Genomic DNA, 25,179 nt, shown 5'->3' on the forward strand with positions numbered 1-25,179 from the left:
TTGTTGCTAAGCTGGCATAAACGTGATCATGAATATATATTTTATCTATGATGTATTCATTATGTGCTGTATGTACGTATACCCGAAACAGCTGATATGGCTAATTCAGATCAGACCGGGAGATAAACGTGTAGCCAATTAAGGATCAAACATTTGTGATACAGTAATAAATGGACATTGAATTTATTATAATTGTGTTTTATGTCTCCTATTACTATTTATTTTTTAAGTCACCAAACAAGTGTATACAATTTATAATTTGATTTACAACACAAAAAGGTTTGCTTCACTTCAAAGGTTCTTTATTAAAGGCGTATGATAACCCAAGACTATGATGTCTGGCATGAAGAAGCTCGTTGTTCAGAGGCAATCGTTGCCTCCCGAATCTAATGATGGGCCGTGCAGAGAATCGTCTTTATATCATATGTGAGATAAAGATAGTTTGTGGCGTTTATACATAATACAACAATGGCATGTCGATAACAAATCGTTTGAAGCAGTATATAGAAAACTCAACACGTTGGCGTACCCACTCGAGATGGAAACGTCGTGAACTCTCCCCCAAATTAATTTCTTTAAGAATATTGTGCAAAATAGGTTTCCCTTGTAATCGATTTGTAAAATTTTGAGAAAATGAATTCATCGACAACCCGAGTCGGCAAATACTATCTACTGAATATTTGAAGCGGCGGTACCTACTTTTCGTGGGCGGGTGTTCAGGGCGTAGAGGCTCGTCGGAAATTACCTCGACAATATTGATATTGGAGCCTTCAAATCTACTTTTAAATATTTGTCCTGTTGACTGTTCAACTACCCACGTTTTCGTTTCGCATTGCTCAGGAATATTAAACAGCCCTTACATTACGTTATATTTTTACGCAGTAACGGGTGGAAAATTTGTTGATATGTCTCACTAGCGTAGCAAACCTTAATGTCGCAATAAGAAGAGCATACAAATAGATATGAATTATATTAACACAAGTTATAAAACAAAAAAATTTAATTGATATAATAACTGTTTAAATGGGTTAAAGCAGTCTTATTAAATATATTAGTGACGATGGATCTTCATCACGTCATCATCCCTTCTATTCAAACACATCATGAACTTTAGATTGCTGAAACGCAGTATACAAACCTACTGATTTAGTTGTTCTATATACGATTCTTAATTACTTATGTTCTATCTGAGTAAGTTACAGGTTTGAGTAGAATTCGGTTGCCCTAAGACGTGACTGAGTCCCATTTTTGGGGGGGATCTTTATCGTCGCACTGCTCTTCGGCGCGCAGCAGAGCGTCCAGGACCTGCCTTTTAAGTGTAGCTTGTAGCCGCCTCGGAAGTCGCTTGCTGCTCTGGCACACTGACGCGAAGAACAGCTCCAAGGCCTCGTGCTCACCACCCTCTTCCGGTACTTCCGCAGCTCCCCATGTCTCCGTCTCCAGTTCCTGATCCGACGGCAATTCCGACTCGTCCATCTTGATATCGTCTTTGATGACACGTCGGTTCCTGTAATTATAGCGGTCGGTGTCAGTAAAAAGGAAGGCCCGGGTAAATTTAAATCTCTGAAGCAATCACTTGTGAAGCCACCTTCTCATAGTCATGTAGGGCAGCACGAAAGCCATGCGAGACTGAAAGCGCCACTTCTTGCATGGCGTGCCCGCCTTGGTGGTGCCGCCTCGGTTGCTCTTTTTCAGCGACTGCCGGAGGGAATCACGCAGGATCTTCCATTCGCGTTTTAACACCTCACCTAAATTAAAACAAGAAATTATGTCGGCGTATTTTAAATATCATTCAATCCATTATCCAAGCGTGATTTATTGTGATTTGGTTATTAGGCATAGAAGAAGCTACCCCTAGTCACTCAGCTATTAAATATTGATTTTGATTCTCGGGATTCAAACCGATTATGAAATAAGACAACTTATTTAATTTTAATACAAACAATGTGGAATATACAACTTGGAATGACGTCAATGAAAAGAAATATAGATATATAATATCATAACATATATAAATTTCGTGTCACGTTGTTTGTCCGCTATGGACTCCTATACTACCGAACCGATATCAATCACACCGTGTGTCGTTTGATCCAACTTAAAAGATAGGATAGCTTACATCTCAATTTATACCAGCAATATTATTTTATAGCAAAATATTTGTTTATTATTGGATAGTCACAATTCTAACAGATGGCGCTGTGTTGAAAGTACCAACGTTTCACATAAGCGACAGTTTAATGGCATAACCACCAAAAAAGCACGGTGGTCCCCATGACTGCTGTTCTCCTACCGTTTCCCTTGAATAGTTTGCTACTATGTAATATAACAAAAACCTTAGCCACAGCAACGCTTGGCCGGTCTGCTAGTATATATATATAAATATATATAGCCTTTGAAAACCTTTACACTCATAGTCGACTCGTTTTTATTCGAGTTCTCAAACTTAAGAAAATGCTATCTACTTCTCTTCAGCTGACCTGAAGTATTAAATTAATCTTGTTATTTCTATTTTATTATTTATATATTAGGAGTACAGCAGTAACTGCTACTACGACAATATTATTATGTCGACGCTCACATACAAATGTAATGTTACTGTAAAATGTACTGTACTAGAAGCGTTTTAAGGTGCTTTTCGCCTTGAAGAGTGACTACGAGCATAAAGCTCCGCACTCACAGTTAGCCCCAAGGCGCTCGGAGATCTCGAGCCAGCAACGGTCCCGCACGTCGATGTCGCGATGGTTCTCGTGGCGCGTGTCATAAAGCACCGGGTTCTTCTTCACTTCGTCGATGAGGCGTTCGCGGTATTCGCGCGTGTTCATTTTGTCGTTGTTCATGGCTCGGGCGGCACGGCCTCCCGATGCGAGCCCCGCGCTATACTGAGCGAGCGAACGAGCGACGTTGCCGCGCTTACGGCCGCATCGCTCCGCGCGCGGTGAGCGCTCTGGCTTAATCTTGCTTCGGTTATATCATTTCTCGAGCGAAAAAGTATCTTTATGCCATAGCTATTTTATATTTACAACGATAATATGACGTAGAACGGGGAACTACCAAAATCTCTTAAGTGAACAATTAATTTTATTAGGTTTTCATTTCGTTAATATATTTCGTAAAGGTTAGTCAATGACTGAACGGTGACGGTGATATTCTTCATCACTCGCCCGTGCGTGTCGATCACGAACTGCACTATATACAGCACGTCAACGTGCTTTCTGGCGAGGTGCTCGTACCAGATGATGTGCTGGTACATGGGCTTGAGCAGCCGCTTGTTGAGCGCCAAAGTGTAGATACGACGCATGTCTACGATGAGCTGGTCCAGCCGGGAGAAAAGGAACGCCATCTGGAACGCTTGGTTATCTTTGAATCGCTCCATCACGCCGTCGAGGTCACGCAGCCGCAACTGCATCACGGAGAGCACCATTTTAGACGACTGAGGATATTTAAACTGCCATTTTTAAAATATTACGAATCTCATTTAACCTGAGTTCCATAGATGGCCTGTTTCATGAGGTCGAGGGTTTTTATTTTGGTCTCCTTAACACTGGGGTCGAAGTATTCGGGTTTCACCAGATAACGCCGGTGCTCAGTAACGAACGTCTTGAGGTCCACGAGCAGCAGGTCGTCGGAGACGTTGCGAAAGGCCCGGATGGCATCTATCTGACGCTGCACGGGTGGCTCCTGCTCCACACCCATCACCAGAAGAATAACAGGCGCTGCTTGAGTTGATTAAACGATATTAAGTCTTATTTAACTTTATTTTCCGATCAAATCTATTCGTGTTAAATCTAGTCTTTATACTTGTACCTATTACCAGTAGATGCATTTTAAGTAAATCGGACTCTACCGAGGTTTTTAAGGTGCAATAAAATGTTATTGCTTTTCACAGTTTTTATTACTAATTAATTTACTGAGGATAATTTTTCGAAGTTGGAATGTTCACAATGGCAAGCTTTATCTTTCATCTTTTATAATATAGCGTACTCTCTTCTGACCTTCCTTGGTTCAAAACGAGTAAGAGTGCAGGCAAAGGTGTTGTTGCTACCCTGTTGGTTATGTTCCCTCAACCGTGTCTATACACAAAGGTGCCCACAGTTTACATAATATGCAGTGACTCATAGTTCTACGAGGACAAAGGAACGAAGAACAGATATCCGTACAGAAACAAAATCGTTATTTCGATTGGTAACATCAGAAACAGCATTTTTTAAATTTAAAAGCGCATTTTAACTTGTTTGTTATAAAAATAGTTTTGAGTTGCCGTTGCAATGATAACTAATGGATACACCGAATAATAGTTGCCAAGCGCACTGCGATCGATGCCACCTGGAGAGTGGGGCGGAGAGCGATGGAGGTTTCGTGTGGAGGTGGAACGGGAGAGCGGAGGGCAAAGGGGCAGCGCGGGTTCCTTTTAATACTGTGTGACGCGAAGTGCAAGTGCTCTTTGTACAGGATTACCTATGAATGCACTCTTTTGAATCAAATTCCACTACCACGAAAATATAATATAGATGCTATGACACTCAAATATAACGTAGCTGTCATCGGTTTAGTAGATCTAGAGATTACCTCCTACGACCTCACATTTTACTTCTTTATAACATTAGTAGATTTATTAGATTTAGCAATAGTCTTTGCACTTCTTTATAAACCACAGAGGATCAAATTGTGTCAAGGACTCTTGAACGGCTGTAATATACACGACATTCATGAGATATTGATAATAATTTTTTGAGAGGACCTTATATTGTCTCCATATTTAATAAGATGTTATTGATTAAATTATCGGTTTATATTTCTTTGTTCAAATAGAATAAACATCAAGAGAAATGTTGAAATAATCGTAAAGTATTTTCTTTTTTGTGTTAGATGAATATAGATTAGGGCAGCGGGCGGTATAACTGCAGTTTCATTCAGAATAATCGTGACATCAGTCAGAGACAGTAGAGACGGACCGGTGCGCTCTCGAGACAATTTGGCTCGATGGACTGGAGCCCTGCCATCTCTCACTCGTCGAATAACGTAATACATCAAACAGAAAGTACATTTTTGAATCCGACGTAACTCCCGTGACTACCCTCTGTAGGGCGGGTGCGTGCTTCCTCCCCCGGCCCCAACCTTCGTTCACCCGCTACACAAATAGCTGTCCTCGCTCACTGCCAAGGTTAAACGCGGTCGATATTGGGGTGACCATCTCCTCCTCTTCCACCCACCGTATTTAATATTTTTCAACTTCATGCATGAGATAAATAGGGATTTCATAAACATTCTCCTTTACTTACATTAGTATGAAAATATAATATTCAATTAAAAAAACATATCTTAAAATTAATCTCGTGCGAAATATCATGTGTCCAATTTGGTTCACTGACGTACTTTACCTGGTGACCAGCCAATTTTATTCCTTCCCAGAAACTATCTGTCACAATGTCTGCTATAACAAATCTTTATAAAAAGATATTTCAGTCGGATAAGTTTTAGCTATTAGAGTGTTTCACCGCGCAATAGTTATTATTCTGTAATAACTGGCGGACGCACTGTACGAGTATAAGAAAGAATTTGTGTTACATTGCTAATACAGAAACAGAAAAACAGTCTTTCCTGCGTATAATGGATACTAAATGAACAAATTGGAGTACATAATATCATATCGAAGTATATTGAAATCATAAAATATTGTTAACATCTACACTGCAGAGTTTGTAATGCAGCTAGTTGCAGGACAAGTTCGTCGACTGATTGCATTACAAATCGACTGTACGGTTATGTTTTCAAGGTTCATACTAAGTACTAACGTTAATGTACAAGTTTTGTGCAATTTGATATTACTGCTCTTTTGAGGTTCTTCCGCAAAGAACACGCAGAAATACTATACCCACTACCCATTAATATCCATAAATACCAAGTACCTTATTGACGAATTATATGAGGAATTTGCGAGATTAAAAATTTTCGATGTTTCATAAACCACTAATAACTTCGGAATCACCTGAAATCAAAATTCAAAGTACAGAAGAACAAGTCGACATAGGTATCCTATTTGTATTTATTAAACGATACTTAAGTATTCATTGAAAGTAAAAATATCTCAATGAAAGGGGCGCGATCAGCTGATGGTTGCTAGGACGATATCCACCGATCTGTAGGCCGATAGATCTGACTACCTGCTAAATTACCTCACTCGGTCGTGCAACCGATCAAGGGACCGACGCATTTCCTTTGCGCAAGTCCCGTATCGACCTGCTAACTTAACACCCTGAAATGAGCCTTATGACTTACTAATAGAATGTAATTTTGTTTATTTCTAAATAATTCATAATCGCCCGAGGAGTCTATTTGCAGGACGAGTCATTTTAGCCTTTATTCGCCATGACAATGAGCAATATTCATCGAGTATATTTTGATATAAAACAGTTTAATAACACGCAAATGAACATTAGAGAGAGCGCCATAAAGTTCCATAAATCATAAAGTTAAGTAAAAATAATAAGCTTTTGTACCCAAACGTTAAAAAAGATGCGTGGTTTCTGTGTAAAAAGTTTACATTATTTTATTCAAACTCAAACTCAAAATATCTTTATTCATATAGGTAAACAAGCACACTAAATTAATTGTAAATTTACATTTACTAACAGTTCGCAAGTCAAGGGCGTAGAGCGGGCAAGAAGAACTGGCAAGAAACTTTCCGCCACTCTTTTTAATCGCTAAGTTTTGAGACATACAAATTGTTTGAATTGGAGCAAATCAATCACAAGGATTAGGAACATTTAATTAATAGTCTAGTCTAATCAGTACCTAAATAACAAAAATAAATACTTATCTCAAAACTACGCTAATAAAAATACGCGATGGCCCAGAAAGGTTTGATTAAATTACATTAAATTATTAATCTTTTTTACAATAAAATGTCAATTTGTGCCTACCAAACGCGTCCCAAAGAAAAGTATTTTATTCTTATGTGTTCACTTTTGGACCGGTCAAGCCAGCTCTTCAACCCTGAACCTGTCACCTGCTGTCAACTATCAGCCAATGTCACTGTCAAGGTGTTCACGTCACTTCTGCTTCTTAGAAGTGTAGATATTATTAGTGCTAGAACTGCTGCCAACTCGTTTACTTTCGTTTCTAAATCATAATTATGTTATGCTTATTATATTCTTTGACGATACTAATATTGAGTATTATATAGGTATAAAGCTTCGATAAATGAGGTGATTTCTTTAATATGTACTTATAATAGGTAGCTCACGTGATTTTTACGTTACTCCTGCTCAGTTGCTAGTGATGAGTAAATGACTTTGAGACATTTCGAGGTTTCAACATTATGACGTGTAATCTCTTTGTTCCAATTTACTCATCTCTGAGCGACGAACCCGTAAAATTAAAGTTGCAATTTGCATAATTTCTTCGCGCTCGTTCTTCCGTCATGCTAAATAAGAAGACAGCGTTTAGGTTTTGCAGAGGTGTTTGACCATAGATGTGTGCAAAGCGATTGTTGCCATCATATAAAGGTAGAATCACCAATCACCAGGTTATATAAAAAGGTGAAATGTAAATCCAGAACAGTAGGTATATTTCTTGAATAAGAAATTTAATTTGTCGAAGATGCGCTTTTGTGTAAATTTAATCAACCTCGGCGGGATGCGGATAAGTAATAAAACTAGTTAATTAGGTTTTATCTCATTATAAAGTAATTTTTGGCGGTGAGTAATTCGAAGCGGGCGGACAGGAGTAAGCGAGCGTACGTCCCAAGGTGAGCACGTCACGTCAAATGAAGTCGCCAGGTCTCCCCTACAACATTGGACGGATTTCAAAATAATATATTGCTCGATCATACCATAATCAATTATACCATACTAAATGTTATTGTAACTGGTGTAAAATCGTATAGCTAGCTGTGTAGCAATCCAATCCATCATTATTAACTCTGAAGTTTAATTTATTCTGCTCCAAGTAACATTCCTTACAAATTCAAAGTTATTTCAACCCTAAACCTTTCCCACCCCTTACCTCCCTCCGATCGGGCTGCACACTTCGATTTAACCAAATTATAGCTCCTCTGTAGTCTCACGTAATTATTCCTAAGTATCACATACATAAGTATTTTTACATAATTTAATAGTAGGACATGGGACCTCCAAAATGGATAATTCCAATCCACTCTCGTATGTGTCAACGAAAGCGGCAATAACGGCTCGGCTGATACAAAGCGCGACTTACATTCAGCTAGAGCTAAAACTTCTTAATTAAATGTTTATATTTTTATTAGCATTAAGCTTGAAGCAATACCTAACATAACTAGATATGTTGACCCTTCTCAGCCCAACAAACAGGAAAACTGTTTGCGGAGAGATAAAAGCGTGTTACAAGAAAATACTCGAGCCTTTGTAGCAGTAATCCCGGATTAGGTCCGATCGCGGCGATATTATCCTCCAGGTGCCAGACTCTGTTTGTTTGAAGGAGGGGAAAGAGCATTGAGCGGTTCTATTACAATTTCAATTGTTTTCACGAATGGAATTGCGAGAATATTTTCACGTCAATGTTATGTCCCAAGCGGGGAGGGAAGGGGGAATCTAGGGAGGGGCAACGAGCCGAAATATTAATGCGTTACATTTATTGCTTCTGTTCGTCCGACGGAAACTATAAATAAACTTCATCTTTCTGTCTAATGTTGTGTGAACTCGGAAAGAGTTGTGGGCCACGAGCCGTGGGGCGTAAATTATCGACCTGTATTTGCCGATACCGAATTTCACGTTCGCTTCTTTGATGTGAACAACTTATTTCACAATTCAACAAGAATAAGCAGTGAGGAAACTTCTCTTACAATTTCTTATTGATGAGTTTTCACATGAATATATATATAATACTTTATATCCTGAAGTAGCAGTAGGGTTGGCAACACTGGTCGTAAACGTAAACACGTACAAAATTGAGCTCCGTAATTAAATAGTGAAAAGTGACAAAATACTGAACATACAACTACAATTCACCAATAAAGTTATAAGAAAAGTGCAAAGATAAGAAATACAGTTATAAAAACAGTGCGATTAAAAACTATATCGTAAAACAATCCCGAAACAACTTCTGATATCCCAGTAAAAAGTGAAAGTTCATAGTCCGCCATTACACAATTCAATCGTAATTCGCGTCTGACAACTGACATCTCATCTAGTACCAACCTACGCAGCAGTGCCGGGCAGTGTTGCAAGATTTAAAAAATTACTAAAAGGTGTTACAATTTATTAATTCCACTTTTCCCTAGAATGGATAAAAATATCGAAATGCTTTGGGAAAAATTAGAGGAAAAATTAAACCAACAAACTCTAACTATAACATCAGCTGTAACCACAAACGTTATGGAAGCGATAAATGATAAGATGGATTCAATTTTTCAAGAAAACAAAAAATTAAAAACTCAGATTGCAAAACTTGAACAAAAACTAGATCAAATGGAAATAGATAAAAGAAAAAAGAATTTGGTATTTTTTGGAGTTGAAGAAAAGGGAAAAAGGGAATCTGAACTGGTAGACTATATCAAAGAAATTATAACAGATACAGGTTTACATCTAGACAGCCAAGAAATAAGCAATGTTTACAGAATTGGAGCACAAACTAACAAGAATCGGCCAGTTGTCGTTTCCTTGTCGACAAATTGGAAAAAACATTTGATACTTAAAAATAAATCCAGCCTTCCATCTGGGATCTATGTAAAAGAAGACTACCCGAAACACATATTAGAAACCCGAAAGCAACTGCAACCAAAAGTAGAGGAAGAAAGAAACAAGGGTAACTTTGCATATATTAAATATGATAAGCTAATCGTTAAGAAACCAAATGATCCAGGCCGTGAAAAAAGGAAGCGGGAACAGAGTGGCTCGCCGATATCACCTACACAAAAGAGGTCAAACCCTAACAAAGCAACGATGCCAACTGCAACGAATACAAAGGATGTAATAAAACCTAATTTATTAAATTATATAGCAAGGGGAAGGTCTAGCTCACTTTCAGAGGTATCAAAAAACAACTAACTGCCCCCGACAACCGGAACAAAAACAATGCTAACTGTAGATCAAAACCAACAAAGGACAACGAAAGAAAACATGCACCAACCACCCCAAGCCGGCTGGTCACCGTGGGGCTCAGCGACTACTACCCTCCAAATTCACGATTCTTAACAAATACAATCAATTTCAACAGATCTCACCCACCACATCACATCTCTCCCGCAACAGAAAATTCCCATATATTTATTTGTACATTTAACGCGAGATCACTATCATCAGACGAAAAACTCCTAGAATTTAAAGAAAGTGTTGCTTCAATAAAGTATGACATTATTGGCTTATCAGAAATAAGAAGAGAAGGATATAACATTGAAGAGGATAGTGAACATATATTTTGTTACTTCGGTGAAAGAAAGGGACACTTAGGCGTAGGGTTCCTCTTAAAGAAAAGACTCAAGCAATATATTGAGAGTTTTATTGGTGTATCAGAACGAATCTGCATTTTAAATTTAAGAATAATAAATTTAGATATGTCCATTATCCAAGTCCATGCACCCACTTCCGAAGCAAGCGACAATGAGTTAGAAAAATTCTATGAACAAGTACGTAATGCTATGAAGCACTGCAACAAGCAGTTTATATTAGCAGGTGACTTTAATGCTAGAATAGGAAAAAGGTTGCCTGGTGAAGAAAGAGTAATGGGTGCAAATTGCTTTGGTAAACGGGATCAAAGAGGAGATCTGCTCCTGCAATTTTGCCGTGAAAACGACTTAAAGATAATAAACACCCAATTTACAAAGAAGATAAAAAACCTATGGACCTGGCTTTCCCCCAAAAAGCGAAGAAGTCAAATTGACTATATATTAACAAATGACATGCGACATATACAAAACATTGAAGTGGTGCACAATCTATCTTTTGCCAGCGATCACAGTCTTGTAAGATGCACATATATAGTAAAAGACCTAAAAAAGAGTCGAGTAAAATATAAAAATAGTGCATACTCTTATCTTAAATCCCCAGAAGACGAAGAGTCATATTTAAAAACCTTAGAAACCAAAATAAAAGACATAAAAGATATTGATGAAGGCAACGTAAACAAATATTATGACCAAATTAAGACGTCACTAACGGGAAGCATAAGAGCCGTTACATTAAAAACTAAAAATAGATATAATCGAAAAGGTTATATTATCTCAAATCACATAAAGGATCTGATATCCAGAAGAAACGAGTTGACACATAAAACACATTTAAGCAGCGTAGAAAAGAAGGAACGAACATATCTGTATAAAAATATACATAAAATGATTAAACAAGACAATAAAAAACATAGATTACAAGTACTAGAGAAATTTCTAACAGAATCAAGGAGTATAAAAAAAGGTTTTAGAGCACTTAACAGAACCAAACAATGGATACCTCGAATAAAAACCAGTTCATCATCGACAACATACTCTAGATCCAAAATAATTGAGGTAGCTTCTAAATTCTACAAGGAGTTATATGGCTCTAATAATAATATAAATAATAATACAGAAAATTTCAAAATCCATCACAACAACTTATCGACTGAAAGATTTTCAACTTATGAAGTTATCAAAGCTATGGAACAATTAAAGAAAGACAAAAGCTGTGGACCAGATGGCATAACAAATGAAGCTATACAAGTTGGAAGATTTTTGTTAGCGACCCCCATAACAAGGCTTTTTAATATGGTTTTGGATTCACGAAAAATACCCAGAGAATGGGCACGGTCTGACATAATTTTACTATATAAAAAAGGGGACCCGACTGATGTGGGCAACTACCGCCCGATAAGCTTGCAACCAAGTATGTACAAATTGTTCGCTTCCTGTCTAGAAAGACGCTTGTCAAATTATACCGAAGAATATCAACCAGTAGAACAAGCTGGTTTCAGAAGAGGCTTCTCTACCATAGATCATATTCATACCTTAGACATGATTACAGAAAAATATATCGACCAAAACTGTCCCCTATACCTAGGTTTCGTTGATTACGCCAAAGCTTTTGACACCATATCTCACAAAAGCATGTGGCAAGCTCTTGGCGAATGTAATGTTCCTTATGAAATAATAGAACTCATACAAAATATATACCAGCAAAGCGTAAGCCGCGTGAAGTTAGACAGAATTGGCCCAGAAATAAAAATATGCAGAGGCGTAAGACAAGGCGATCCTTTGTCACCTAGAATATTTGTAACGGTTCTACAGAGCGTAATGAAAACCCTTCAATGGGAGAAAAAAGGGTTAGAAATAAATGGTCAGTATCTAAGCAACTTGAGATTCGCCGACGATATAGTTATCTTCTCAAACAGTGCGACGCAGCTACAAGACATGCTTAACGAATTAGTCTGCGCAAGTAAAAACATTGGCCTAGAAATGAATACCTCCAAAACTAAAGTTATGACTAACAGCAAAGAACGACCAATTTTTGTCAACGCCACGTCTCTTGAATATGTACAAAACTACATTTACCTAGGAAAACAAATATCGTTTAGTCAAAACCGACATGTGGATGAAACAAACAGACGTGTAAACCTAGCATGGAACAAATATTGGGCTTTAAAAGAAGTACTGAAATCCAACCATAACTTAACTATAAAAAGAACAGTCATGGATACATGCATACTTCCATGTTTGTCATACGGATGCCAAACCTGGATTTTTAACAAGGCGTTAATAAAAAAGATTGGAGTATGCCAAAGGGCTATGGAGCGCTCCATTCTAAACTTGAAGCTTAAAGACAAAATAAAAAACAAGATGATACGAAGTCGTACAAAAATAAAAGATGTTGTATCTTATACAAAAAGGCTAAAATGGAAATGGGCCGGTCACATTGGCCGCCTTTGTGATGGCAGATGGGTCAAAAAGACCCTTACTTGGAAAGGCCCAGTGGGAAGAAGAAAGAGAGGATGCCCACCGAAAACTTGGGAAGATGATATAAAAGGGATAGCGGGAAAAAACTGGAAAATTGTCGCATCAGATAGGGATAAGTGGAAGAATCTGGAGGAGGCCTTCACTCCATCGGAGGTCGAGTACAAGTGTAAAACTTAAAAGGCATGGACTTACTGTAGTTATAGTGTACTCGAATAAAGGCTATTTTTATTTTTTTATTTTTATTTTATTTATTTATCCTGAAGTAGATTAACCACCTCAAAAGAAGGAATCTCATTCGCCGCCAGACGCCAATAGCAACAGATATGAATACTCGTAAATGTACACAGTTGCCGGAATATCATGTCTTAGAATTGTGACGCTACTGAATGCCTACGATAATAATTTCTTTAAGAAAAATGAACGAATATAAAAATTCACTTATTACATAACAATATTAATATATAAGATGAAAGGATAATTATTTAATTTATGTACGGGGTATGAAGATGATATTAGGCTATTTTTGGAAGTCGCTTTCGAAAGACAATCCTTCTACTGAATGGATACTTATTCAGATATGTCGACGATTATATTCATTTCTCTTGGAAATACAAGAGAAATGAATAATATTAATAATATATTTTAGTGAATTTTTATATAAGTTCATTTTTTTTGAGTGATTTTTAGCTATAAAATAGAATATACCTTAGTAGATAGGTACTATATTTATCTGTATGTTTGTGTCAAAACTAAAGAGACTTATTAAATATTGGGATTTTGCTATCCACGAGTATATCATTAATAATAACGTTAAGATTAAATACAATTAGTATATCATTAATATATTTATTAAGTATGAATCCGATTAACAAGGCCCGTTGTATACAAAGAAAATTATTGTGTTCTACTCAGTAAAAAGTGTTAGAATATAAGTTACCAAACCATGTCACCAAAATATGCTCCCAAGTTCACTGAACTTTCCATGAAGTAGGCTTATGTTTATGCAAATTAAATAAAAGTATAAAAAAGCGAATACATTTTACTTTGATCGATTTAGGCAAGATTGAACTTTTTCCACTAACTCCTGATTAAAACCGCTATATCGCAAGAACCATATATCTTAGCTTAATTGATGTATATACACTGTATACCTACATTATTACAAAATCGTAGAACGTACTTTATTATGGTTCACACACATCTTCTGTGGATTTATAAGCTCATAGCTGGGACACGGTGTCGTGAATTTTTCAGCTAGAATCAATGGTTTCTTATCTCCAGAGATGTTTTCTACTATTTCTGGTAAAGTATGAAATGAATCAAAATGAAACTCAGCTCACTATTTTAAATATATTTTATAATTAAATCATTGTAAAATAACGTGTATAAATTATATTTTGATTTAATTGTTTGACTGTTATAATTTTGACATCGTCAATATCGCTAAAACTAACGCGTACCTACGTAACCTCTTACAAAAATTAAAATAAATTATAATTTCAAAAACATTTAACATTTGGTTCGATAAGGGTAATTCTCAATGTCGCTGAAACTTTAATGATTCTAGTTGTTCTATTAATATCTTACTTAAAAACTTTAATTTTTTTCTGAAGTTTCATTTATCGATATAGGTTAATAATCATCGACTAACAACCGTCTAATCCCGACGTGGCGGCGTGCGTTTTGGATTTTTGTGAGACATTTCAGTTAATATCCTGAAAACTTTCACAACAACAGTCTGATTACAAAATCTGTCTATAGGACTTCCATCAACCAGATCGATCCACTGAAAAGATGCCCACCGAATAATGCTTTTCCTACGAAGATTTTAACAATAATAATTCTCATTAATAGTACAATTTGTAATAAATCGGCTAGCGTTTAGACCACTATATAGGTACTCTAGTTTTCAAATTTTCTTTCAAAATTAGCTATCATTAATCTTATTATATTACATATATACGGAAATGTTTGTGCTTTGAGGCGGCGAAGTACAGTGGTGGTGGTGACCCGTGGCAGCTCTCAGTTGGAGTTTATTTCATCAGAAGAGATCGAGCGAGGATATTATGTCATTGTTACATTTAATTATACACGATAAATTTAAGTGTCTGTATTTTCTCAAAACTAACTTTAATTATTCAATTAAGCGCTTCATCGCATGCTATTACACGTAGTACTTAGGTATAACAACAGCGTTTGTTTGTTACGCGCCTCCATTGAGCTGCGTTCCTCGTGGACCACTTATCGCGTGAAATCCTGATTAAAGGGTCGGTCTGAACTCTGATTGGATATTCATTAGACACATGCAATCAAACTTCATAATTAGACCGGCCGCGGCGCAAATACAAAATTTTCCGATTTATCGAAAAATTATATTGCGCAGTCATGAACGTAGGTAACTCTCTGGAATGATATACTTCATTATTAACAGTTGGTGCACTGATGCGTTCGTTTAATATAGAGCTAGAACAACTGCGTTGACCTGAATTATCGGCACTGCCGATAAACTGCCGAATTAATACAGAGAACAATGTAAGAGGCGGTGCAATCGTATCGTTACAAATTATTTAATTAATGCGACGTGTTCCGAACTTCCGAGGGGATCCGCTACTTTAGTTTCACTGCAAGAATAAAGGATAGCTGATATAGATAGCCTGTATCGTTGCCTCGAGGCACCACTGTGGGGGTTTAACATACTCTTGTATCGATTAATGGTTACGTTTCGTCATTATTAAGTATGTCATTTAAGTCTTTGACTCTCTTTTTCTCTTAAGAATTGCATATTCCTGAAAGGCATACAGAAATTAGGAATACTTCAGCAATACATATGACGATATCTTTATTTCATTTGAGCGTTTATAATATGTAAGAACACTGTTAAAAGTCCTACCAATAGGCTGAGCCGTGTGTATTACTAATACCAATATTAACAACCATTTATTATAATAAAATTCTCTAATGCTTTAAAACAAGAATGATGGTAAAAGTATTTGAGATAAAAAATAGCTACACGTTTTTCGCAGATCTTCTTCGTACCCGTGAGTTATTATTTTGTTAATCTATCGAGAAAGTAGATACAAAAGAAACAGAGGCCCCGCCACCTCCATTAATTAAAGTCTCTCGGTAAGAACGAATGTATTAATATCGAATATACTCCCAAGTCGAACGATTTACGATAAAAAATACAGATCTTGTATATATCCTTACCATTACATTTTGTTTGCTTACTGCATTGATATAAGCTAGATTAAATATTATGTAACAAAACTAAACTCACTTCCTTTTAACAGTAAATACTGTTTTACAAGTTAATAACTGGAATGAGAAAGATGGCTGACTCGGTGGTCAATACGCGAGAGACCTTCACCTGGCGTCCTCGTAGGTCGTCGAGGTGAAATCCGTCGGCTCGACCTCGGGCGCCTTGGCTTCGCTCTCGTCGTCGCTGACGGGCGGCGGTCGCCCGCTGTCGCGTTCGTCGAGCAGCGCGTGCAACACGGCCAGACAGCGCCGCTGAAAGGCGCGCTGGCGGGAGCCACACAGCATCTGATAGTCGGCGTGCAACCCTCGGAAGAACTGGAAGTACGAGGAGTTCTCCTCGGAGCCGAAGGCTGAACCGCATCCGTCGTCGCTGGAAGCGCGGGGCGCGAGCGGCGGAGTCATGAACCACGCGGGAGACAGCAGCGGCTTGACGTCGTGCGCGTCATCGGCGGAGTCGAGGTCGAGCAGCGTGGGCGCGAAGGTGGGATAGGGCACGGAACGTGCATCGGTGGCCATGTGGTCTCGGAGGAACTCCAGGTCGTCGGCGAGGTACCACTTGGACACCATGCGGCCGCGACTCGTGCACGCCCCGTGCATCTCGTTGCGGAGGTGGCGCGAGTACGAGTTGCGGATGTGCGACCACTTGCGACGTACTTCGGCCACTGCACAGATTTACATTGTTAATAGGTTTTCAACAAAATAGTATATTATTTTAAGTAATTATACTTTAGAAATATCCTTATTCGTGCACAGAAACATACCTACATATTTTTAAGTCGAAGTAAGAAGTAGACATGGGGAGAAATTGGCTGTGCCAAAAATGTATCTAGAACTGTTTCGAAAAAACACCTTTTGTATGGCAATTAAAGTTTACAATAAATTACCAAAAGAATTAAAAGTTCTTCCGACTAGAGTCTTTAAAAAGCGACTTGGTGATTACTTTTGGAACAAATGTATTATTCAATAAATTATTATTTGCGTGAGACACTGTAGTTGATATAAATTTAATAACGTATATGATATGTAACGATACAAATAATAATGTAAAAGTAATATTCCTTTAGAGACAAATTTGCGCGCCATTGTGTGTGCCAGAATATGTGAACTTACGATTGACCACCTTACACATTGTTGTACCATATTCTTGAAATAAATAAATTATTATTATTATTAATACATATCCATCCTCCTGAGTCTGCCTGTGTCCGTTTATCCGCTAAATCCGCAGCAGATTTCGCAACAGCTTGCGATGTGATTATTTTGGTTTGTTTATTACATATCCATACCATAATAAAAACTACAACACGACCTCACTTAATATTCAGTCCAATTATTCTGAATCAAACTTCTTTAAAACTAGAGACAAGGAAAATATAGAAGTGATGTCCAATCCTAAATCTAAAGACGAATGAAATAGTGCGTGTTGAAGGTATTGTATAGTCGCAAACTATTAAAATGCAATTTAAACTTATGTTTAATTTATACATGATTCATTAATGTTATGTGACAATAAAATACACTTAAGATTCACCACACCATAATTCATATACTTAATGCAAATGAAAAGAAACTCAACATAGTAATTAACTCTGAACGGTTTTTTGTGCCTGTGGATTGTGGGTGCTACCTTCTGCATCCAAAGATATACCTTATATGAGTACGAATCTAATTACTAAACAATAAAGGTTTAAATTATATTTTATGAACTTTCACAGATCACAACTACTATATATTATTTTTTATTCATATACATTATGATTAATTTAGTATTCACGTTCCTAAATCATAATACGTATAGAAAAGTGTGATTCCTTAACGCTTAGGTTGGTTCACACTATATATCCATTCAGAATAATTGGACTGTAGATGCAAGCTATTCTTTATACTAGTACTTGTGTACTGTGTGTAGCACTACAGAGATAAAGTAATTTAGATCTGTATTCTAAAACATGAAAAATGCTGAAGTGAAGTACGGAATAGTGTTATAAGTGTATACTAAAGTAACGGTCGGTGACTATGGGCGACTCAGGCGGCAGTTTTGCATTACCGCAAGGACTTAAAAGTCACAACATTAACGGCACGCACCTGTCCAGTCCATCTCTTGCGCCACTTCTTGCCATTGTCGCTTGACACTGGTGTAGTAGCTGGCGACGGGCATGTTATTGCGCGCGTACAGAACGGGGCGCGCCTGCACCAGCCGGATGAGACGCCTGTCGTCTGCCTGTCCCGTGTCCACCAGGCGCCCCACGTCTTTCTGCTTCTTTGACAGGTCTTTCCGCACGCGCACCCGCCGCGCCATGGCCGTTCGCCTGGACGTCACGCCGCGGCAATGCGCGACGTCGAACAAACCGACACACACATCGGCACGCAGACACTGGAAGCTCCACTGCCGTCTCGCTCGCGCATGAGGCGGTCGAGCGCGTGGAAACGAGATGGGCGACGAACACGTGAGCAAGCAAGAGCGCAGACGCCCGCCGCCCGCCGACCTCCCCCTGCAGGCCACGCTCGTTCACGATCCACGCAGCTATCGATTCGCGCCGCGGACTTCAACCGTCCGTTTTTACTGTATTTGTACCGTTCACCACGTCCTTCCATAGCCGATAGGTGCCGTTGCCGGGACAATTAAAAATAACTATATTAGTTTAATTATCTATCGTGTACTGCTGAAATCTAGGAGGAATTAAAGAAATAGTAACCTGTAATATTAATCAAGTGATCTCCAACATAATACTTCACTTAGTATTTCTGCTTCGGATATAAAATTCTAAAAGTATAAATTCAAATTCAAAATCCTTTATTCATATAGGTAACAAAATATACACCTATGAACGTCAAAAAATCAATATATGTTCAGGTGCCAGTTCTCAAATCAAGGGCGTAGAACCGAAGAGAAGAACTGGCAATAAACTCTCCGCCACTCTATTTAATCGCCAAGTTTTTTGTTTTACACGATGTTTGTAAGGCTGCAACCATTACACCATGTTCCACATGACATCTTAAGTAATTAATGATAATAATAAAAAAATAACAAACATTTGTCCTCTATCAGCAGGAGGCATAATGAATGTAATCATAGCATTTTAATAAGTTATCAATCTAGTACACGTATGTACTTAAAATTACGCGTAGAAAGGTATGGGCAGGTACATTTAAATAAGAATATAAATTTCGTGGATTTTGGCAAGAGTTTTTGGGACCTCCTCGCCAATAATCGTTATATTTCAGTAAATTTACATTAAATCCTAATGAATTATACACTTAAGTGTTCCTTAGGAAACACACCATCTATTAGTAATTCGAACGGTGGTTTCTGATGTGAAATCAAAATAATCGCTAACTATAAACAATAGGTATTTTCTTATTAATAACTAAATTAAAAGTTTTATTTTAGAATACACTGTTATATTTGGTCAGAAGCACAGTTTCGGCTAATCTCTAAATTACAATAATTAATTATTTTGACAAGTGGTTATCAGATTGACATCACCGCAACATTATAATTATACCTAAATCGGATTTCCTCAATATTTCATAATAATTAAATTATAAAATAAGCATCAGTTTTTCCTAATTGAGCATCAATAGCTTTTAGCTATACAGCATTTGAGAAACTTTCGAACGCGTGGATTAAAGTGTGTTAGGAGAGGGTGGGTAAAGTTTATTCTAGAACTAATTTGGGCTAAGATCATCACTTCTAGAGTATGTCGAAAGCACAACAGACTTCGTGGTCTCCGGGGCGTACCTACTACAATGTGCATGGCCATGGAGGCACCATTCGCATCCCAGCTGTAGCTGTTGGAATGAGTCAGTGACTCGCTCAAGTAGCGAGTTAAGAGGAAAGTAAATATGTTTAGGTGTTATGGTGCAAATCTTGATAGAATTAAGAAAATGCTTTGTATCGAAGGATCCCGGAAGGGTTTCGGGGGCACAAAAGGCACACTTTTGTGCCTTTTAACTGACCACAACAGCAGCTTGATTCATAGAATATTTCCGATCAGTTGATGTTTGTACTTACATTCAGGTGTCAGGAAGTAGTCACTTTTACATATATTATAATATTATTGACATGAATTTTTTACTTATAGGTTAGCTGGATACTCTTGATTTTTACGATATTAGTTTGATATGTCAAAAAGGTTTGCATTAAAAAAAGCTTGAAAAACAATATGAACTCGATTCCAACATTACAACTGTCCCAAGAGAATTTTTGTAGAGTTGAATTTTACTGTAAGTAATCCGGTCGACCGGATAGCGGTTTAAAAGTTTAAAATATCCTTATAAATCTTAGTTACAATGTTCGTTGATCACCGACGACCCAAACGAGACTTTCAGGGGTAAGGCTTGACGTCGTCGTGCTGCCCGGCGGGCTCGCTGCCCGAGGTGGAAGCGGCTCCGCGCGCCCACAAGGCCGCATAGTTCTGCTGTTCCGCCAGCAGCCCCTCCTCCGCTTCTATCACGGCCGCGAATAACGCTTTTTTTATCCTTATTTGCGCCGGGTACGGGAGCCGTTTGGTGGACTGGCACATGCTGTTGAAAAAGATGTCGAGCGGGTCTGGCAGCTCGAGGTGTCGCGGTGACAGAGGCCGCTTGACGGGCGCGGGGCGGGTGCGCCGCCGCCTGGGCGTCGACGACCGCGACGAGCAGCTGTCTTCGCTCCCCTCGTGACCGTTGACGCGCTCACCCTCGCCGACCTCGGCGCTGGGCTCGCGCGGTGCCGCCTGCGGGAAGGGCGGCTTTTTGCGGGCGTTCATGTGCGGCTGCAGGAAGTGCATGAGGTGGGTGTACTTCCAGGCGCTGCCACGCTTGCCGCCCGCCGCGACTTCGCTCTGACGCTTCAGCGCATCGCGGTAGCTGTCACGCAGCTTCTTCCACTTGAGCTTTACTTCTTTTACTGTAAAAATTGTTTCCTGGCTAGCATTCATTTCGTTTCTACACACTATCCGAATTTACTGTACTTTAGCGGACAGAGGACGGAGAATTTTGTAACAAAGTATTTTTCTTTAAGGCGGTAAAATTTCAAGGTAAAATATAACTTTCCTAAAAAATACATAATTCATTAATTTTACTGATAAATGATACTGAATTTAATCCTTAATGGATAGAATACGACAGCTGCAGTCGTCACTTGCGGCTGAAAGGGCATGAGGTGCGGGGGGCGTGGCGTACCAGAAGTGAGGTCGGTCTCCTTGACGAGTTCGGCCCAGGCGGCGTCCTTCAGCTCCTGATCGCGGTACTCGGGCGCGGCGGTGTCCCAGAGGCAGGGGTAGCGGCGCACGGCCTCGATGAAGTGCTCCATATCCTTAGCCGAGTGACGCGAGCTGTGCGGCGGCCGGCGGCGGGCTCCCGGCGAGGACTGAGCGCGCACCGCCCGCCGCCCGCCGCACAGCACGGCCCGCCCCCACAGCCCGCACGTTTTGTACGATCGGTGGAGTCGACGACTAAGCTACACAATACTCTCGGAAATAAAATAAAAAGTAAATCATAAAGAATCATATCTCTTCCTCGTTGTAACAAATTAGTCACCGGTCATTTTGATATATTCGGCCAAATCCTCGTGGTATATTTTGTTGTAATGTTGTAGTGTCGTTGTCAAAGATAATTGCCTGACATTATCTCAACTTCATTCTTTTAGGTATATAATATGTAACACGCAAAAGGATTCTGGCCACTCTCATCATCCTTCAAGTATGTCCATAGGATTTATTGTAACATTTTTATCTAATAACTACTAGCTGACCCGGCTAACTTCGTTCCGCCTTAATAATAATATCGTTGTTACTTTAGTTAAACTTATTTTAGGATTTCATTAAGGTGATAACTTTTTTTGCAAATAGAGAAATGTTTTATTGCTTGCCATTGCAAAAGAAGTATGGCAGTTTTACACATTAGGCCTCTTCTCTCTAACGCCAATATTGCGATACTGCATGTTAAAGCATTTTCTGCTTTACAACATTTTTTGATGAGGTAACACATGTTTTCGATCAAGATCAAAGCCTGGTTATGCATCTCCTCATTTACCTCAAGTTCGGAATTTCTTGAAGTGACACGAATTCGACGTAAAATGATGCGTAGTTTTGTCAACAAATGTCACCACATGCCGTGTGCATTCGTAAAATTAATTAATTTATTTATTGTTATTCGATAACTTATCCGATATTTTATTACTTATTCTGCTATTCGGAGTGGAGAAAAATCCATCAAAAAAGACATAACTAACATCGGTCCAGCCGATCTCGAGTTATAAGTGTTGTAACAAACACGACTTTCTTTTATATATATAGATATTTCACTGAGGTACAACGTATGCAGCTTGTAGAGCTCAAGTTCGAATACTACTCTTAACTCTGGGCTGCCCCCCAAATACGAGCTATTTATGACTAAATGAACCCTCGTTTCATCACCGCAGGAACCGAAATAATACCAGTTTACGAACGTCCTCGATGGCTGGATTTCTAGAACTTGAATGTGGCTCTGAGCGCAATATTTTTATTATTAATATAAATTACACATGCCGTTGGAAGGAACCTACTCAGTACTTTAAACAGTAAAAGTAAAAACTGCCTGTTCACCGATGGCCAGTGCTGATAATCTATCATTATTAAATTAATCACTCTAGCAGGTGAACTATTAACTTCACGTAAAAATATTTTATAATAAATGTATCCCATTTTTAATGAAAAAAGATACGAACTCCATGCAAAGCCGTGAGCGCCGAATAGTACAAGGTGTCTCAAACAAAAGTTGAATAAAAAAAAAGTAAGTCATGTATCAAAAATGTCTTTATATACATGTACACATTTTGGGAATTCATTTCTTAAATATAATACCGTCCAAATGTAATGTCGATATTTTCTTTTAATTGCACCAGAGAAGTCGGCTTATTGGCGTAGAGTTTAGATTTAAGATAACCCCATAAGAAAAAATCCATAAGGGTTAAATCAGGACTGCGTGGAGGCCAATTTATGTCATCTTCCCTGGAGATCAATTTGCCTGAGAGAATTTTACGAACTCGTGGCAGAGACGTATTGGACGTGTGTGACGTTGCTCCGTCCTGCTGGAACGATGTTCTTTGGTTATAGCCAGGAAAGTTTTGAAGTTCAGTCACCAAGAAGTCGTCTAATATTTTCACATAACGCTCTGAATTGACTGTAGCTGTGCACCCCGTATCATCTTCAAAAAAGTAAGGGCCGATAATTCCTCGCGCTGACATCGCAGCCCATACAGTCACTATAGGTGAATGAAGGGGTCTTTCGTTGCACTCCAGTAGCGGCAATTCTGCTTATTTACGTGTCCATCTAAAAACAAGATGTTGGTAAACGTTGAAAAGTGCAGTGCTCTAACTGGCATCTTGGTGCTATAATTTTCTAATAGCCTAGAGTAATATTAATAAGTGATCCATTTTGATACCTTTACTACTCTGGGTGATATTCAGAAACGAGAGCGCTGTTCGGGAGATTATGTTTTGACATACGTGGGTTTTCCCTAAGTCCCTAAGAATTATGTTTTATGATAAAATTATACTAACCAAATATGTACGAGAAATGAAACTACGCCCGGTTGAACATATTATGTGTAAGGATGCAACAAATCAATTATATCATTGACACTACTGGTAGAAGTAGTTCAAATATACCTATGATTTCTCTGTTTCATATTTCTTAAATTGAGTACAGACTTGTACAGATGTTCGTAGTAGGCGAGCTGCAGTGTATTTTGTTTTATTCATAAAAAGCTTGCCAACGCTCGGCACCCTGATACATCGGTAAAAACAAACACAAAATACAATTTTTGATGTGACAAGCACTTATAGGCAAACATGACATACATGTAGAGATGTATGTATGTATGATCAATTTTGGTTTTGATTGATATTTGATGAAGAGGATGATGTGTATTGCTTTCGAAGTATAGTAAAACTTGGGTAATGTGTAGCCTGAGCCTTCTGTGTCTGCATTCATACGGAATACCCATAATCCATAGGGCACTAAACCACAAGGCAGTACTTCTCCGCATAAGAAATTAGAGACCAAAATAACGCCTTACAAAAAAGTGTAGCAATATTTTTAATACGACATTTTGTTGGGATCCAATATTATATTTAGGAGTATAATAAACTAATACATAACAATACATATATTTATAAATAAATATATATATATATACATATATATATATTTATAAATAAATATATATATATATACATATTACATTAAAATGTGTATAATATATGAGGGGCTGTCCTGAGATTTTGTGATTAATGATTATCTTCTTGAAATTTGTTATTTTTGTGAAAATGTCGACAGAGGCACTTCGATCGAAGCGAGATATATTGTTTTCAATGTTTATCGTAAATAAAGAAAGAAGAAGGTGTAAATCAAAGTTAATCTTTGATTCTAAAGCGCGTGGTATATTTGACCGGTAAGTTGGACTCAGTGGTTTTGATACTTTTAGTTTATTTTATTTTTTCTTCGGTACTTAATTGTTACCTGTTTATTTGTGTTTCTAGTACTATACGGTGAATCGTAGCTGAGGGCACATCAAATGTGAACAAATTTATATTTTTAATAATAGACATAATATAATTTAAACATTATTCGTAAATAATAAAATTATTTCACTTGTAACAAAATTTGGTAATCAAAGTGTGCCCTGTTTAGTATTAAAATGAACTCTACAATTTGAATTTATACGATTTATTTGGAATATATCTTCTGTGATGAATATAAAAGTCTCCTTCATCGGAATCCGAAAAGCCAAGTTTTGCAGTTCGCAGGATGACTGTACAGTAATGCCAACTAATAAAAAAGCTACAGTGTAATTTCTTAATGGTAAAATAAATGTGAACGGACGTTTACGTTTAAAAAAAAAAATTAATTTCATTTCAACCCTCAGCAATAATTATTTTTTCAATTCTATGGTTTTTATTTGTTATGTGTTTTTTACGTATTTCCAGCGCTCTATTTTCTTTGTTACCGTCTAGTATATTAGGTATCTGTGGTCATTGTTCAGTAGACACTGGG

General features: G+C 38.0%; 3 protein-coding genes across 3 annotated transcripts; all 3 read right to left on the reverse strand.

The window, feature by feature from the left end:
- Nucleotides 1–1,022: 1,022 nt before the first annotated feature.
- LOC125060987 lies at nucleotides 1,023–2,898 on the reverse strand. The gene is made up of 3 exons (XM_047666122.1): nucleotides 2,681–2,898; nucleotides 1,589–1,748; nucleotides 1,023–1,507 (listed from the first exon to the last, which is right to left on the reverse strand). Exons 1-3 carry the CDS (start codon nucleotides 2,838–2,840, stop codon nucleotides 1,225–1,227), a joined length of 603 nt encoding a protein of 200 aa, XP_047522078.1. The 5' UTR covers nucleotides 2,841–2,898; the 3' UTR covers nucleotides 1,023–1,224.
- Nucleotides 2,899–15,723: 12,825 nt separating this feature from the next.
- On the reverse strand, nucleotides 15,724–18,976 carry LOC125060843. Its single transcript, XM_047665951.1, has 2 exons — nucleotides 18,245–18,976; nucleotides 15,724–16,821 (listed from the first exon to the last, which is right to left on the reverse strand). The coding sequence occupies exons 1-2, from the start codon at nucleotides 18,456–18,458 to the stop codon at nucleotides 16,265–16,267; spliced, it is 771 nt and encodes a 256-aa protein (XP_047521907.1). The 5' UTR covers nucleotides 18,459–18,976; the 3' UTR covers nucleotides 15,724–16,264.
- A 174-nt stretch (nucleotides 18,977–19,150) lies between these two features.
- On the reverse strand, nucleotides 19,151–21,500 carry LOC125060976. The gene is made up of 2 exons (XM_047666105.1): nucleotides 21,326–21,500; nucleotides 19,151–21,050 (listed from the first exon to the last, which is right to left on the reverse strand). The coding sequence occupies exons 1-2, from the start codon at nucleotides 21,453–21,455 to the stop codon at nucleotides 20,488–20,490; spliced, it is 693 nt and encodes a 230-aa protein (XP_047522061.1). The 5' UTR covers nucleotides 21,456–21,500; the 3' UTR covers nucleotides 19,151–20,487.
- Nucleotides 21,501–25,179: the final 3,679 nt, after the last annotated feature.

The sequence above is a fragment of the Pieris napi genome, chromosome 22, assembly GCF_905475465.1.
Source record: "Pieris napi chromosome 22, ilPieNapi1.2, whole genome shotgun sequence".
NCBI lineage: Eukaryota > Metazoa > Arthropoda > Insecta > Lepidoptera > Pieridae > Pieris > Pieris napi.

Coding starts and splice junctions, on each gene's coding strand:
- LOC125060987 (XM_047666122.1), bottom strand. CDS start 2,840: ATGAACAACGACAAAATGAACACGCGCGAATACCGCGAACGCCTCATC. Junction 1,749..2,680: donor CGAGCGCCTTGGGGCTAACT/GTGAGTGCGGAG, acceptor GTTTTAATTTAG/GTGAGGTGTTAAAACGCGAA. Junction 1,508..1,588: donor CCCTACATGACTATGAGAAG/GTGGCTTCACAA, acceptor CTATAATTACAG/GAACCGACGTGTCATCAAAG.
- LOC125060843 (XM_047665951.1), bottom strand. CDS start 18,458: ATGGCGCGGCGGGTGCGCGTGCGGAAAGACCTGTCAAAGAAGCAGAAA. Junction 16,822..18,244: donor GCAAGAGATGGACTGGACAG/GTGCGTGCCGTT, acceptor AAATCTGTGCAG/TGGCCGAAGTACGTCGCAAG.
- LOC125060976 (XM_047666105.1), bottom strand. CDS start 21,455: ATGGAGCACTTCATCGAGGCCGTGCGCCGCTACCCCTGCCTCTGGGAC. Junction 21,051..21,325: donor GGAGACCGACCTCACTTCTG/GTACGCCACGCC, acceptor CAATTTTTACAG/TAAAAGAAGTAAAGCTCAAG.